Consider the following 14,840-nt stretch of genomic DNA (forward strand, 5'->3'; position numbering starts at 1 on the left):
CACTTCGCTAATTCATTTATTTCCCAGACTGACTCGGTAGAGAAAGCATCAAATATTAGTTGGCTTCAGGGCCACTGAGCTGTTTAATGCTAAGGAGTTTCATTAAATTAAGTACGATAAATATACTGTTGCTAAGTTGTGCACCTCAGCACTCATCATCAATAACTGAACTCTGGTCAGTTGTTCAGTATTGGGTATCTATTTATTGTCTTTTCTACTAATCCATCAATGGTTAAATAACCAACATTTTCCTTGGTATAATCAGTCAGATAGCCTATAATCCAGTTCACTGACTGTATATCTGCCCTTCCAACTGTAAGTTATAGGCACTGATGGACTCAGCTCTTCAACTTTGGACCTCAAGAAGAATGTCTTTAACTCTGCAGGCAATCAGTAAATGCTTACTTAATGGATAAAAGCACAAGCTTGAAACTATAATCTTTTTTTTTTAGCCAGAGAAGAGGATTTGATTTTTTAAATAAAGGATTTCTACAACTAAAGGAATCCAGGAATAAGAATTCATCTAATATCTTACTGATAAAGACGTACATAGCCAGCCACTGATTAAATCTATTTCTTCTGCAGCATTACATTTTCGCTTTGAATTGTCTAAGTGGCATAATTGAGAGCAGACCCTCCCACATTTTTTAAGATGAATCACAGCTAGAAATATGTATTTTATAGTAGAGACTGGCCTAAGCAGTTCTTCTCTGTCATTACAGCTGTGTACCCCTGGGTTAGTCACAAAGCCTGAGCTTCTCCATCTACAAAAACATATTAAATCAGTGGATTGTACCAGTGATTCTCAAACATCAGAATCATCTGGAGTGCTTCTGGAAAGACTGCTGCACTCTTTCTATTCAGATTCTGATTCAGAAGACCTGAGTTGTACCCAAGAATTTCTATTCCCTAATAAACTCTTAAGGATTGTTGATGCTGTTGCCCTGAGTTCACACTTTGAGAACCACTGGATTCAATTACACAGAGGCCCAAGCAGCTCTGAGTTCCTTAGCATGCTGAGATTCAAATCCAGGTATTTCGGTATATCAAATTTTAAAGTTCATGCTTAGGCTGGAACATGAAATAGTTCCTTACATTAAGATTACTGGCTGGTACCGTGGTGTAGTGTGTTAAGTCATCACTTGTGATACTGGCATTACATGAGCACCGGTTTGATTCCCGGTTGCTTCAATTCAGATCAGTTCCCTGCTAATGCACCTCGGAAAGCAGCAGATTATGGACCAAGTGCCTGGATCCCTGCTACCAGTGTGGGAGGCTCCCAAGCTCTTGACTTAGGCCTAGCTTGCCAGCCATTGTAGATATCTGGGGAGTGAACAAGCAGATGAAAGATTCTGTGTATCTCTCTCATTCTCTGTGTGTGGGCATGTGCTGTGTTTCCCTCTCTCTGTCTCTCCCTGTCTCTCCTTCTCTCTTTGCCTTTCAAGTAACACACACACACACACACACACACACACATATATATATACACATATCTACAATAAGTCTTTAAAATGAAAAAATTACTGAATGACTCCCAAATAATAACAGAAACAAAAATATATATATACTAAGTAGAAAGGTTCTTGCCAGTTTTATAAGCCCTGAACAGATTCAGGACTATACTGGCTTTCAAAAGAACTCTGTCTGCTTCAAAGTTTTGATAACTGCTCTATTTGAGATTGATAATTCACTCATTCCAAACGGATCACGTTCTGGAGTAACCACAACAACCACCGGCACCGAGGACTGGCCACATGCAATGTGTTGTGCAAAGCGCTTTACATGCCTTATCTCAATTTTAAAATTAGCTCTTCTACAAAATTCCCATTATCATCATCTTCATTTTGTATATGGGGAAACTGAAGCTCAGAAACATTCTATAACTTACAAAAATTCACCCAAGTAGTGAATGACAGAGCTGGACTGAAACACTGGCAGACATCCATCTGCAGAACTTGAACACATTATACCACCTCTAATAATAGATGAAGAAGCAGGTCTAGAAATTTAGGGAGCTGAGTTTAACTCTTTCTTGCAAACTGTCAGAAATAGTGGAGAAATCACCAGTTATTAAGCTGGGTCTTGGTTTTGCCATCTATTAAATAAAGGCTGCACTAGAACTTCAGCATGTCTAAAGTTCTTAAATACAATATTCAAGAATTTTCCTTGTTTTGTGGAGTAATGCTATTTTCTTGCCAAGGACAGGATAGATGACTAATAGTGCATTACTTCAAATAAATCAGATTCTTCTTAAGCCAGCTTGTTAGGATTTCAAACTGATCAGTTTCTAAGAGTATGCAAGGTCAGAATCAGCTCCTGGTTTCTACTGAAATCCCTTTCTATTTATCTGCCCTCTTCAACTCTGTCATTCTGAATGCATACACACAGCACAGTGTCTTAAGTAACATTGCTGAGGTTACACCAGAGACAGGTGTTAGGGGAACTATTTCCCTCAGGCTATCATTTCCAACTCTCTCTCCTCAAAAGGGGAGGGAGGGGAGAGAAGGAAAAGGGTTTCTTTTCAGATTAAACACAGCAACTGCAAACACCTTCCCCTAGGCAATGAATTCTCTGCCAGTGCTGCTGCAGTTTACCCAAACACCAAAGCAAAAAGCAAACAGCCCCCTTTGTAAGGGAAGAGCTGTCACCTGTCAAGTGATATTTGTGAATTTCTAGAGAAAAGAAAAAAGAAAATCATTCCCTTATTTTATTAAACAGCCTGTTTGTTCAAGGTTTGAAATGCATACTTGTGTTTAAGGTGAACTCCCCGACTTGGCACTCTTAAACTAATGCCTTACTATTGGCTGTGCCATACAAAGAAGAGAAAAGAAAAACAGTTTGTTCTGATGGAGACACCCGAAGTCAGTCTCAGCTGAGTGCACAGGGAGCTTACCGCATAAGCAGCACGGAAACGTAAACCCATTTCTGAGAATTAGATGGTACTTTCTATATGGAATGTATTTTCTTTCTTGTTTCATTTGTACTCATAGAACAAGTATATTAAGTCTATTGGACACAAATTATGTTTGGATGATTGTCTTAATGGTTCTAAACAAGGGCTGAGATTACTAGGGATAAACAAAAGCAAGGGTTAAGAAGTACCAGAAAGAAAAGGAGAAAATGTTAAGCCTGTTACCATGTTCAAGATCAGTCCTAGGCAAAAGCTTGCCAATACACTGTATCAGTTCATCCTTCTCCATCTCGTTCCTCATATTGTCCCCATTCCTGCCAGGTCTGCTCACCCCACAGCTAGACAGATGCTCTACTCTTCAATATGTTGTAGTCATCTCCAGTTGAAACCAACATTCCTTCTGAAAACTGCAATGAGAGCTTGCATCTAGATGGATTGTTTCATCTTGATGTACCAATGACTAGATGTGCCTTCAGTCACCTAGAAGCATTTGCATTTTTTAAAGGAGAGATGGGCTGGCGCTGTGGCGCATCTGGAAAAGCTACCACCTGCAGTGCCGGCATCCCATGTCCTGGCTTCTGATCTGCGCAGCTCTGGCCATTGTGGCCAATTGGGGAGTGAACCTGCAGATGAAAAACCTCTCTCTCTCTCTCTCTGCCTCTCATTCTCTCTCTGTATAACTTCGCTTTCAAATAAGTAAATAAATATATCTTAAAAAAATAAAGAAGAGAATAATTCCTTTCATGTTTGTGTATATGTTGGCACAGTTGTGCGAGTAAACATTTACAATAAAATCATAAGAAATTTGAAAAGACTGGTTTTCGTACAATTTCACCCCATAATTATACATCTAAGCCTTTGGCACCTCCCAAAATATTCTGTATTTAAATATTTCAGTAGAAATCTTGAAGGTTAACATTAAACCATGATAAATCTATGTAATAGTATACAAAATGATATGTAATGCAGCAATTCAGTTGTTTTGAAGGTTAGTAAATAAGAAAAAAGCTCACTATAATGCAAAGAAAAGATATAATGCAAAACATTTATATATATGATCCCAAATATATTTTATAAAATCTCTTCTAGAAAAAATAATAACAAACTTAAATGATCATAACTTATAAATCGTTAGGGAAATATTTATATATGCATATATACATATATCTACATATAAAAATTTTCATAAAATTTGTTTTAATTTTATTCTTTCCATAGTCATAAATTTATTAATTGCTATTTTATAGAATGCAATGTATACTTAAATAATTTGTATGAAAAATAACCAACAACTGATAATGAAAGTGACAAATTCTTAATTGACTATGTATTTATATGCATAGGAATTTTGAATCAAACTCTGCCTATACTGAATTTTAGCAGTTTTTTGGATGAATAGAAAAGGGGATAGTTGGCCTTGGAGAGAAGTAGGGAACTTGGAAAGCAACAAGGAAATATATAAGAGAAACAAAATTAAGAGTGATAATGGTAGAGTGAGAGTGACGATTCAGATCAATGTAGGAAAAGAATACAAGGACAATAGAGATTCCTTTTTGTAGTGAGATCTTGAAATTGGTGTCAGACCCAGCTAGATGATACTGTGCATCTCAGAAGCCTCAGGAACAACAAAGACATGCAGAACATAATTGCTGTTTGTATGATACCAGGAATCAGATCTTTTCCACTTTCTAAAGCTAGGAGAAGGCATGCAAGAAGGCATATATAGAACGTTTGACTAACTCATGTTGAGATACTGTTAATTAGCTCATTACATCTCTATTGGATTAAGTCTTTACTGAAAAGTACTACTAAAAAATACTACTGGCCTACTGAAATCCTAAGGGTATTGCTTAACATGTATGTAAAAAATAAAATTTATCAAATGGAGATTTAAAATAATTTTCTTATCAAACCATTATGAGCTAATTTTACAACAGAAGAGAATATCAATAGGTATAGTTCACACTGAGTCACATATGAGTGTGTATGTGTGTGCATGTGTGCACAACTGCATCGTCAGAGAGGCAGTGAAGAGGCATGTTTATAAATTTTTTTTGACAGCCAGAGTTAGACAGTGAGAGAGACAGAGAGAAAGGTCTTCCTTTTTCAGTTGGTTCACCCCCAAGTGACCGCTGCGCCGATCCGAAGTCAGGAGCCAGGTGCTTCCTCCTTGTGGGGAGCAATCCGGACTGGACTAAGTTACTGAAATTAAGACTTATTCTATGCATCTGCTCTCCCACAATATGGCGCTGGGAGAGAAGTAAACAGCTTCCGCACAGCTGCCTCCAGTTCAGCTAATAAACTGTAGGACTTGCTCCTGATTGGAGAGCAGCGTACTCGGCGTGTGGGCAGCCGAGTTAGGATTGGCGGAGGAGGACTATAAAGGAGGAGAGAGACGGCATGCACCAGGAACATCTATGGGGAACATCTAAGGGAACCCGTGCAGCCCCCGAGAGAACCGGCCGGCGGTGTGCCGCTCCCCTGCGGAAGTGGGGAATGTGGCCAGGGGGAACTGCCCTTCCACGGAGGTGGAAGGGATAGTAGCCAACCCGGGAAGAACCAGCAGCAAACCCGGGGAGGGCCGAGCAGACGAAAGAACAGCGCAGGGTCCTGTGTCGTTCCTCCACGAAGAGGGGGAGCGACACTCCTGGTCTCCCATGGGGTACAGGGCCCAAGGACCTGGGCCATCCTCCACTGCACTCCCAGGTCACAGCAGAGAACTGGACTGGAAGAGGAGCAACCGGGACAGAATCCAGCGCCCAACTGGGACCAGAACCCGGGGTGCTGGCGCTGCAGGCAGAGGATTAGCCAATTGAACCTGGCGCTGGCTAAAACTTTGATCACTTGAAAATTTAGCAAATAAGAATTTTGATTTGGCTTAATATCTAGCTCCCAAAGTAAAAGATATTATTTTCATTTTGTTAAACAAAAGGGTACATGAAGTTTCATATTCCTCTTTTTTTTTTTTTTTTTTTTTTTTTTTTTTTTTTTTGACAGGCAGAGTGGACAGTGAGAGAGAGAGACAGAGAGAAAGGTCTTCCTTTGCCGTTGGTTCACCCTCCAATGGCCGCCGCAGCCGGCGCGCTGCGGCCGGCGCACCGCGCTGATCCGATGGCAGGAGCCAGGAGCCAGGTGCTTTTCCTGGTCTCCCATGGGGTGCAGGGCCCAAGCACCTGGGCCATCCTCCACTGCACTCCCTGGCCACAGCAGAGGGCTGGCCTGGAAGAGGGGCAACCGGGACAGAATCCGGCGCCCCAACTGGGACTAGAACCCGGTGTGCCGGCGCCGCTAGGCGGAGGATTAGCCTAGTGAGCCGCGGCGCCGGCCCCATATTCCTCTTAAAAATATGCAATAAGAATTGTAAAATATAAATCATGGAGATTTGAATGCATACAGATGTATACATATAACATATCTATGTAGAGAGGAAAGGCTTATGAAACCAAAATTATGCTAAAGCTTTTATATTCCATTTGATGCAGTAAAATATTGAGTCTCAGTAAATGACAAGTAACAATGAATATTAAAATTCTTAGTGATCAGAGGCCGGCGCTGTGGCTCAATAGGCTAATCTTCCACCTTGCAGCGCCGGCACACCGGGTTCTAGTCCAGGTCGGGGCGCCGGACTCTGTCCCGGTTGCCCCTCTTCCAGGCCAGCTCTCTGCTGTGGCCCAGGAGTACAGTGGAGGATGGCCCAAGTGCTTGGGCCCTGCACCCCATGGGAGACCAGGAGAAGCACCTGGCTCCTGCCATCGGATCAGCGCGGTGCGCCGGCCACAGCGCGCCGGCCACGGCGGCCATTGGAGGGTGAACCAACGGCAGAGGAAGACCTTTCTCTCTGTCTCTCTCTCACTGTCCACTCTGCCTGTCAAAAAATTAAAAAAAAAAAAAAGTGATAAGAATATATGGAAGTCAGTCTGGAGATTCCTCAGAAACCTGAAGATAACCCTACCATTCAACCCAGCCATCCCACTCCTTGGAATTTACCCAAAGGAATTTAAATTGGCAAACAAAAAAGCGGTTTGCACCCAATGTTTATTGTAGCTCAATTCACAATAGCTAAGACCTGGAATCAACCTAAATGCCCATCAACAGTAGACTGGATAAAGAAATTATGGGATATGTACTCTTTAGAATACTATACCGCAGTAAAAAACAATGAAATCCAGTCATTTGCAACAAAATGGAGGAATCTGGAAAACATCATGCTGAGTGAAATAAGCCAGTCTCAAAGGGACAAATATATGTTCTCCCTGATCGGTGACAACTAAACAAGCACCAAAAAGGAAACCTGTTGAAGTGAAATGGACACTATGAGAAACAGTGACTTGATCAGCATAGCCCTGACTGTTGATGAACAACTTAATACGTTATCGCTCTTAGTATTTTTTTTTTGTCTGTTCTACTTAATACTACTTGTTTAATTCTGTAATTAATACACAGTTATTCTTAAGTGTTTAAATTTAACTGAAATGTGATCCCTGTTAAATATAAGAGTGGGAATAAGAGAGGGAAGAGATGTACAATTTGGGACATGCTCAAGCTGACTTGCCCCAAATGGTAGAGTTAGAAACATACCAGGGGATTCCAATTCAGTCACATCAAGGTGGCATGTACCAATGCCATCTCACTAGTCCATTTGATCAATTTATGTTCACAATTGATCATAATGATAGGACTAAGAATCAAAGGGATCACATAAACAAGACTAGTGTCTGAAAATACTAACCGATAGAATAAAAAAGGGAGAGAATGATCCAACATGGGAAGTGAGATACACAGCAGACTCATAGAATGGCAGATGTCCTAAACAGCACTCTGGCCTCAGAATCAGCCCTAAAGGCATGTGGATCCAGCTGAAAAGCCCATGAGAGTATTTCAGGCATGGAAAGCCAAGACACTCTGGCAAAAAAAAAAAAAAAAAAACAAACAAACAACAACAACAAAAACACAAACCTAAATGAAAGATCTCTGTGAGTGAGATCCCAGTGGAAAGAACAGGTCTTCAAAGAAGGAGGTACCTTTCTCTGAAGGGAGGAGAGAACTTCCACTTTGACTATGACCTTGTCTGAATAAGATGAGTCGGTGAACTCAAAAGGCTTCCATAGCCTTGGAAACTCATGACTGAAGCATAGGGAGATTACTGATGCCATAAACAGAGTGTCAATTTGTAAAGTCAACAACAGGAGTCACTGTGCACCTACTCCTCATGTAAGATCTCTGTCCTTAATGTGCTATACATTGAGACTTAATGCTATAACGAGTACTCAAACAGTATTTTTCACTTTGTGTTTCTATGTGGGTGCAAACTGTTGAAATCTTTACGTAATGTATACTAAACTGATCTTCTGTATATATAGAAAATTGAAAATGAATCTTGATATGAATGGAAGGGGAGAGAGAGCGTGAAAGGGGAGGGTTGCAGGTGGGAGGGAAGTCATTGGGGGGGGAGCCAATGTAATCCATAAGCTGTACTTTGGAAATCTATATTCATTAAATAAAAGTTTAAAAAAAAATTCTTAGTGATCACTAAAAAATATGTAAACAGATAAAGCCAAAACCCAAACAGAAATGTGGAAATTGAATGCTAAAAATAGGTCAAAGAATCTAAAAAAAAAAAAAAAGAAAGAGTAAAGGAAACACAGGAATAATGGAAGGAACAAGCATAAAAGAAATAAATGGTACAGATAAGATTATCATTAACTACAATATTCAAATTATGTAAATACACCAATTAAAAGATAGACCATCAGAATACACAAAAATGACCCAACTATATGAGTATGCTTTGTAGAAGAAGCATATCAAATAAAAAACTTTTTCAAAAAGTCAGCAAATATTATAGGCATGTATTTCAATTTTTTACACCAATCAAATTTATCTTTTAATTATATTTTCCATAAACTTTCTGAAGTACTTCTATATAATGACAAATGCAGGCTGAATATAAAAGGTGAAGAAAAGATTTACCATGTAAACACAAATCAAAGGGAGATGTGCCATATTAATAATCATAAATGTGAGGCAGATCTTGGTACAAACAAAATCACATTATCAGAAATAAGCAGAAGTTTTAAATAATGATAGAACGGCCAGTATACCAAGAAAATAGAACAATCCTAACTACCATTCAGTCAACAACAGAGCTTCAAAATACTTATAGCAAAAACCAACAGAAAGAGGAGAAAGATACAAATGTATATTTTAGTTGAAGATTTTAGTACTTTTCTCTCAGTAATCAATAGAACTTGTAGACAGAAGAATCAAAAGGGACACAGAGGAACTATATACTACCATAAACAACTGGATCTAATCAATGTTTGTAATAGGAATAGTAATAGGAATCCCCCGTTTAAGAAACTTGAACCGGCACCATGGCTCACTTGGTTAATCCTCCACCTGTGGTGCCGGCATCCCATATGGGCTCCGGGTTCTAGTCCTGGTTGCTCCTCTTCCAGTCCAGCTCTCTGCTGTGGCCAGGGAGGGCAGTGGAGGATGGCCCAAGTGCTTGGGCCCTGCACCCCATGGGAGACCAGGAGAAGCACCTGGCTCCTGCCATTGGATCAGCGCAGCGCTGGCCGTATTGGCCATCTGGGGAGTGAACCAACAGAAGGAAGACCTTTCTCTCTGTCTCTGTCTCTGTCACTAGCCCAAATGCCCATCCTTGAAGATTTTTTGATAAACCAGATTCATCTACATTTACTGTCCCAATGGACTTCACCGTTTGGTGACATTAAAATCATTCTAATTAAGAAGAAACATACATTCCCTGTAACTCTAATTTACTTTGTTAATAATCAGAATAAAACATTGTGATCTCATTTCATAACCAGAGATTAACATAGAAGTGATATCATATTAGTAAAAATGAGATGAATTTCTCACTTTCATGATTTCTATCTTTAATAATCTGTCTTAGATCCATATTTCCTATACAGTGAAGAATGATTGGCTGAGGTCCCAATCTATTAAAATATTATATTAAAGAGTTAAATTATTTATGTGCATATTTTGGAAATTACTTAGCTATTAATCGCTACATGGAAAAGTTAAAATATGCTCAAAGACCCGGAAGAAAAGACCATCACACTAGTGGCAGCTGCAGTTTGGAAGGACTAGGCCTCTAAAAGGAACCTACTTCTCACTTTCCAGCTAGAACATTAGTTATTAACATCTTCAGCAAAACCACATTTTATTTTATTTTTATTTTTATTTTTATTTTTTTTTTTGACAGGCAGAGTGGACAGTGAGAGAGAGAGAGAGAGAGAGAGACAGAGAGAAAGGTCTTCCTTTTGAAGTTGGTTCACCCTCCAATGGCCGCCGTGGCCAGCGCGCTGCGGCCAGCGCACTGCGCTGATCCGATGGCAGGAGCCAGGTACTTCTCCTGGTCTCCCATGGGGTGCAGAGCCCAAGCACCTGGGCCATCCTCCACTGCACTCCCTGGCCACAGCAGAGAGCTGGCCTGGAAGAGGGGCAACTGGGACAGAATCCGGCGCCCCGACCGGGACTAGAACCCGGTGTACTGGCGCCACAAGGTGGAGGATTAGCCTAGTGAGCCGCGGCACTGGCACCACATTTTACATTCTGGTTGCTGGAACCTCTTGTCATCTAGCCCCAACTATGCAAAATTGACATATGAATAAATTAGGGTATGAGGACGTTGGAGATCCTCTGACAAGGGAAGACCCAGCCTCCATACAGAACTATAATTTATTAGGAGTGGGTCAGTTCTTTGGAGAATGAAACACAGCACCCAGATTATTTTCTCATTGAAGTTCATTCTCATTGTACTTTTATATATTTTTCAATACAGTTGTACCAAGTGCCCTATTTTGTCCTTTCATTGGCAAAACCACATTTCATTTTGTTTTCCAGTCTTTCTGAATCCCTTAAGACCTAAGACGTATCCTCAAGTATTCACTGGGAATAACAAAATATGATCCCTGTCCCTTCCAGAGAAAGAAATAAACAACAGCAATATTAAGTAACAGGTGACACAGTAAAGGACATGCCTGGTTGCTTCAGAGCAATGGTCCGTGATTCAGACTGGTGGGGAACAGTGATACAGAAAGGATTCCCAGACAAAGTAGCACAAAGTAGGCATTGAGGGACAGAAAAGAATGGTGAATGGTGAATCGAGTTCACAACGAGAAAATTTCCAGGACCACAAAGAACAACAATGGCACATTAAGAAAATCACATGAGTCAGTGTGTAAAAAGGTAATAGTAACAAACATGCTGAATGAAAAAGCTTTTGATAACTTTTTTAACTGTTTTGATGAGTCAAAGAATGAGAACAGAAAATCCTTGGAGGGAATACAAAAACGTATGTTTGGCCAGGCAGACGTCATCCATCAATTAAAGAAGCTATATTATTATTGCCTTTTGGCTAACATCAAGTGAAGAGGCAATATTATTAGGTAAACTTGGAATGTTCTAATTTTTGAAGTCATTTTCAAATCAGAATTCATACACATTGATGCTAGATTATTATTTTTTTAAATACTGTTTTTTATTATTTATTTATTTATTTTTTGACAGGCAGAGTGGACAGTGAGAGAGGGAGACAGAGAGAAAGGTCTTCCTTTGCCGTTGGTTCACCCTCCAATGGCTGCCGCAGCTGGCGCGCTGCAGCCTGTGCACCACGCTGATCCGGTGGCAGGAGCCAGGAGCCAGGTGCTTTTCCTGGTCTCCCATGGGGTGCAGGGCCCAAGCACCTGGGCCATCCTCCACTGCACTCCCAGGCCACAGCAGAGAGCTGGCCTGGAAGAGGGGCAACTGGGACAGAATCCGGCGCCCTGACCGGGACTAGAACCCGGTGTGCCGGCGCCGCTAGGTGGAGGATTAGCCTAGTGAGCCGCGGCGCCGGCCATCATTGATGCTAAATTATAATACATTTCAAAGTCTTCACTGTCCTGTCCTGCCTCTTGGAATCATCTGACTTTCATTTCACTAGCTCTACTAGCTCAAGGATATTGAAGAACTGTATCTGTATTGGAACTTAAAAGGCAATGCTGAAGTACATTTTTCCCTAGTCAATTTAGTGGCAGAGCATTAGTGTATTTACAGAATCCAAACTGGTTTGGGTTGCTTCTTCTCATCTTTTCCTATTTTACCTCCTCCCATCACAGACTACATTTTAGTTCAAAACTTGCGGCAAAAATTCTATCAAACAAGGATGGCAAGGATTTTCTAAATCATTCTCCGCATTTTTGTCAGCAGGCATTCTATGGAACCCCACTCTATTTATACCTTTTTCCTTGTTTTCCTAGAAAGTTTTAATAGAGTAAATGGCAGGATTGGTGTCATGAATAAATGATTTTTACAGAATTCCTGGAGGTAGATATCTGGCATAGTCACCATCTGGGAATCTCGTACCCCATATCAGAGTGCCTGGTTCTAGTCCTGACTCCACTGCTGACTTCAGTGTCCTGTAATATGCATCCTGTGAAGCAGCAGATGATGGCTCAAGTAATGGACTCCCTACCACCTGGGTGAACACATGGATCATGTCTTGGGCTCCTGGCTTTGGCCTGGCCCAGCCCCAGCTGCAGCAATCATCTAGGGAGTGAACCAGTGGATGAAAGTTCTCTCTCCATCTCACTCACTCACTGTATCTCTGTTTCTCTCTACATTTCAGATAAAAATGAAAAATAAGTAAAATAAATTTAAATATAAACTCTAGCACTGAAACTGCACAACCACATCTAAATATCTCAGAAAAGTGTTTTGTTATCATTAACCTATTAAACTCCTTAGCTTGTCTGGGAGGGATGTGGCACGTAAGATCTCATCATTTTGTAAAAAAGAAATTGGAGCTTGAGGTCATGAGTGACTCAGTGATACATAGACAAGCTTGTTTTCTGTATATATTATCTTCTTATTCTCTAACCAAATATCTTAGCCTGTCTTGTAATGGAATTTGCTTCCTCCTCCCTCGTTTAAGGACAGTTTTGTAAGAGAGGTAATTTGCCAGAGTTGAAAGTGTTCTGTGTAGAAATCACATCTATATTCTGGCTCATTCTCTGTACCTATTGGAAAACCTTGGGCTGCTACCAGCCTCTTTAAGTTGGAATTGGCATGAGGAACAATTCAGATAAAGAAGCAAAGAACTATGTTCAAGCTTCTTACCCATACCAGAGGAAAGACATTTTGGAGCATCGAGGCAAGCCCAGAAACCATAAACTACACTTAATCTTCTCACAGCTGCTCGTATTTGTTCTTGTTACATGGCCTTTCTGATTCAGCGCCACCTGCCTTGTTACATGTTCTTGAAAAGGTTTAGCGAGTAGACAGGAGGGCCCACTGCCACTCACCCACATGGGGTCACCGAGGTCTGAGTCCTGCATGCGGATACAGTCCATGCTAATCTCAATCTTGTTTGTTGCGCCATTTTCTGATGGTTCATCCACAAAGTTCAAGTCAATGGGCTGAACTGAACATATAGGCCTAGCATAAAAGAAAGAAACAAAGTGTGTTAGGCATGGGAAGAAAGGAACACACAATTCACCCAGGTGGCAACAATGGGCCCTTTTCTGCTGCAGAGCTGGAGGAGCTCACTGCCTGGAGTCCCTTGGTGGGTTTTTGTTTGTTTGTTTGCTTGTTTGTTTTTGACAGGCAGAGTGGACAGTGAGAGAGAGAGAGAGAGAGAGAGAGACAGAGAGAAAGGTCTTCCTTTGCTGTTGGTTCACCCTCCAATGGCTGCCGCGGCCAGCGCGCTGCGGCCGGCGCACCGCGCTGATCCGAAGCCAGGAGCCAGGTGCTCTCCTGGTCTCCCGTGGGGTGCAGGGCCCAAGTACTTGGGCCATCCTCCACTGCACTCCCGGGCTGCAGCAGAGAGCTGGCCTGGGAGAGGGGCAACCGGGACAGAATCCGGTGCCCTGACTGGGACTAGAACCTGGTGTGCCCGCGCTGCTAGGTGGAGGATTAGCCTAGTGAGCCGTGGTGCTGGCCCCTGGAGTCCCTTGGTTTTAATGGTAGCTCACTCACTTACCAGATATGCAGTTTCTATGGTAGCTCACTCACTTACCAGATATGCGTTTTCTAGCAGTTTGGATCTAAGTCTTATTTGTTAAATAGAAATAACGATCCATGTCTCCTTCAGAGAAATTTCTGGTTGGAAAGCAGGATAGAAGGGATGTGTCATGGATACTTTATATAAAATATATAAAGTATATATAAGATATATAAAGTATATACTTTAATTTATCTAGTAACCCAAACTCCCTTTTAATAAAAGTAAAAGCACTATTCACAGGAAGGCATAAATGACCATGCAATTCAGTGTGTTACCTTCTCAGGGAACATTTGCACTGTAGCAATGGGTAATTGTTCAAGCTTAGAGAATGCACTTTGACAATGAGATATTGGAGAATATTATTTGGAATGTACAAGAGAGTCTCTCTAGATGCTCCAAAATTATAAGTGTATCACCTTAGGCTAAAGACAATATTTTTTTCCAGTGTTAGAAACTCAACAAATCACCATTAAATTATGAACAGATAATATTGAAGGCCATGAATTTTCCCAGCAATGTTAACTGATTTTTACTGATTTCAGAAACATGCCTAGAAAGCAATATTTTGGTCATCTACTTTTGTCTACATGTAAACAAATACAAAATTTCTTGCTTTCTTGATACTTACTGTTCCAGAAAATCCCAGATATGCTGGAAAACCTCAGGACTGAGGAATTCACTTGGCTGTGAGTTCTGGGACATGGCAGATCGGTAATAACTTTCTTTCCAAGAGAAATGAGCTGGGGTTTCTACGAAACTTAAAAGGACAAAAGTGAAACTAGGATTATAATTTCTGTATTTATGATGACGAATATTTAAAACATTCTATCAAAAAAATCAAGTATATCTATAAAACCATGTTTGTATATATAGCACACTTAACAGCTGCACAACTAATGTTTCTTTGGGCAA

General features: G+C 40.8%; 1 protein-coding gene across 7 annotated transcripts in view; it reads right to left on the bottom strand.

Moving 5' to 3' along the window:
* The window catches only part of TP63 (tumor protein p63), a 254,016-nt gene that overhangs the window by 137,927 nt on the left and 101,249 nt on the right, over positions 1-14,840 (bottom strand). For all 7 annotated transcript variants that reach the window (XM_008266646.4, XM_002716509.5, XM_051818895.2 and 4 more), the window contains exons 2-3: positions 14,557-14,685; positions 13,228-13,360 (exon numbers count right to left, since the gene is read on the bottom strand). In XM_008266646.4, coding sequence (XP_008264868.3) covers positions 13,228-13,360; positions 14,557-14,685 — 262 coding nt within the window. The remainder of the gene's footprint in view (positions 1-13,227; positions 13,361-14,556; positions 14,686-14,840) is intronic.

This window comes from Oryctolagus cuniculus, chromosome 4, assembly GCF_964237555.1.
Source record: "Oryctolagus cuniculus chromosome 4, mOryCun1.1, whole genome shotgun sequence".
Lineage (NCBI taxonomy): Eukaryota > Metazoa > Chordata > Mammalia > Lagomorpha > Leporidae > Oryctolagus > Oryctolagus cuniculus.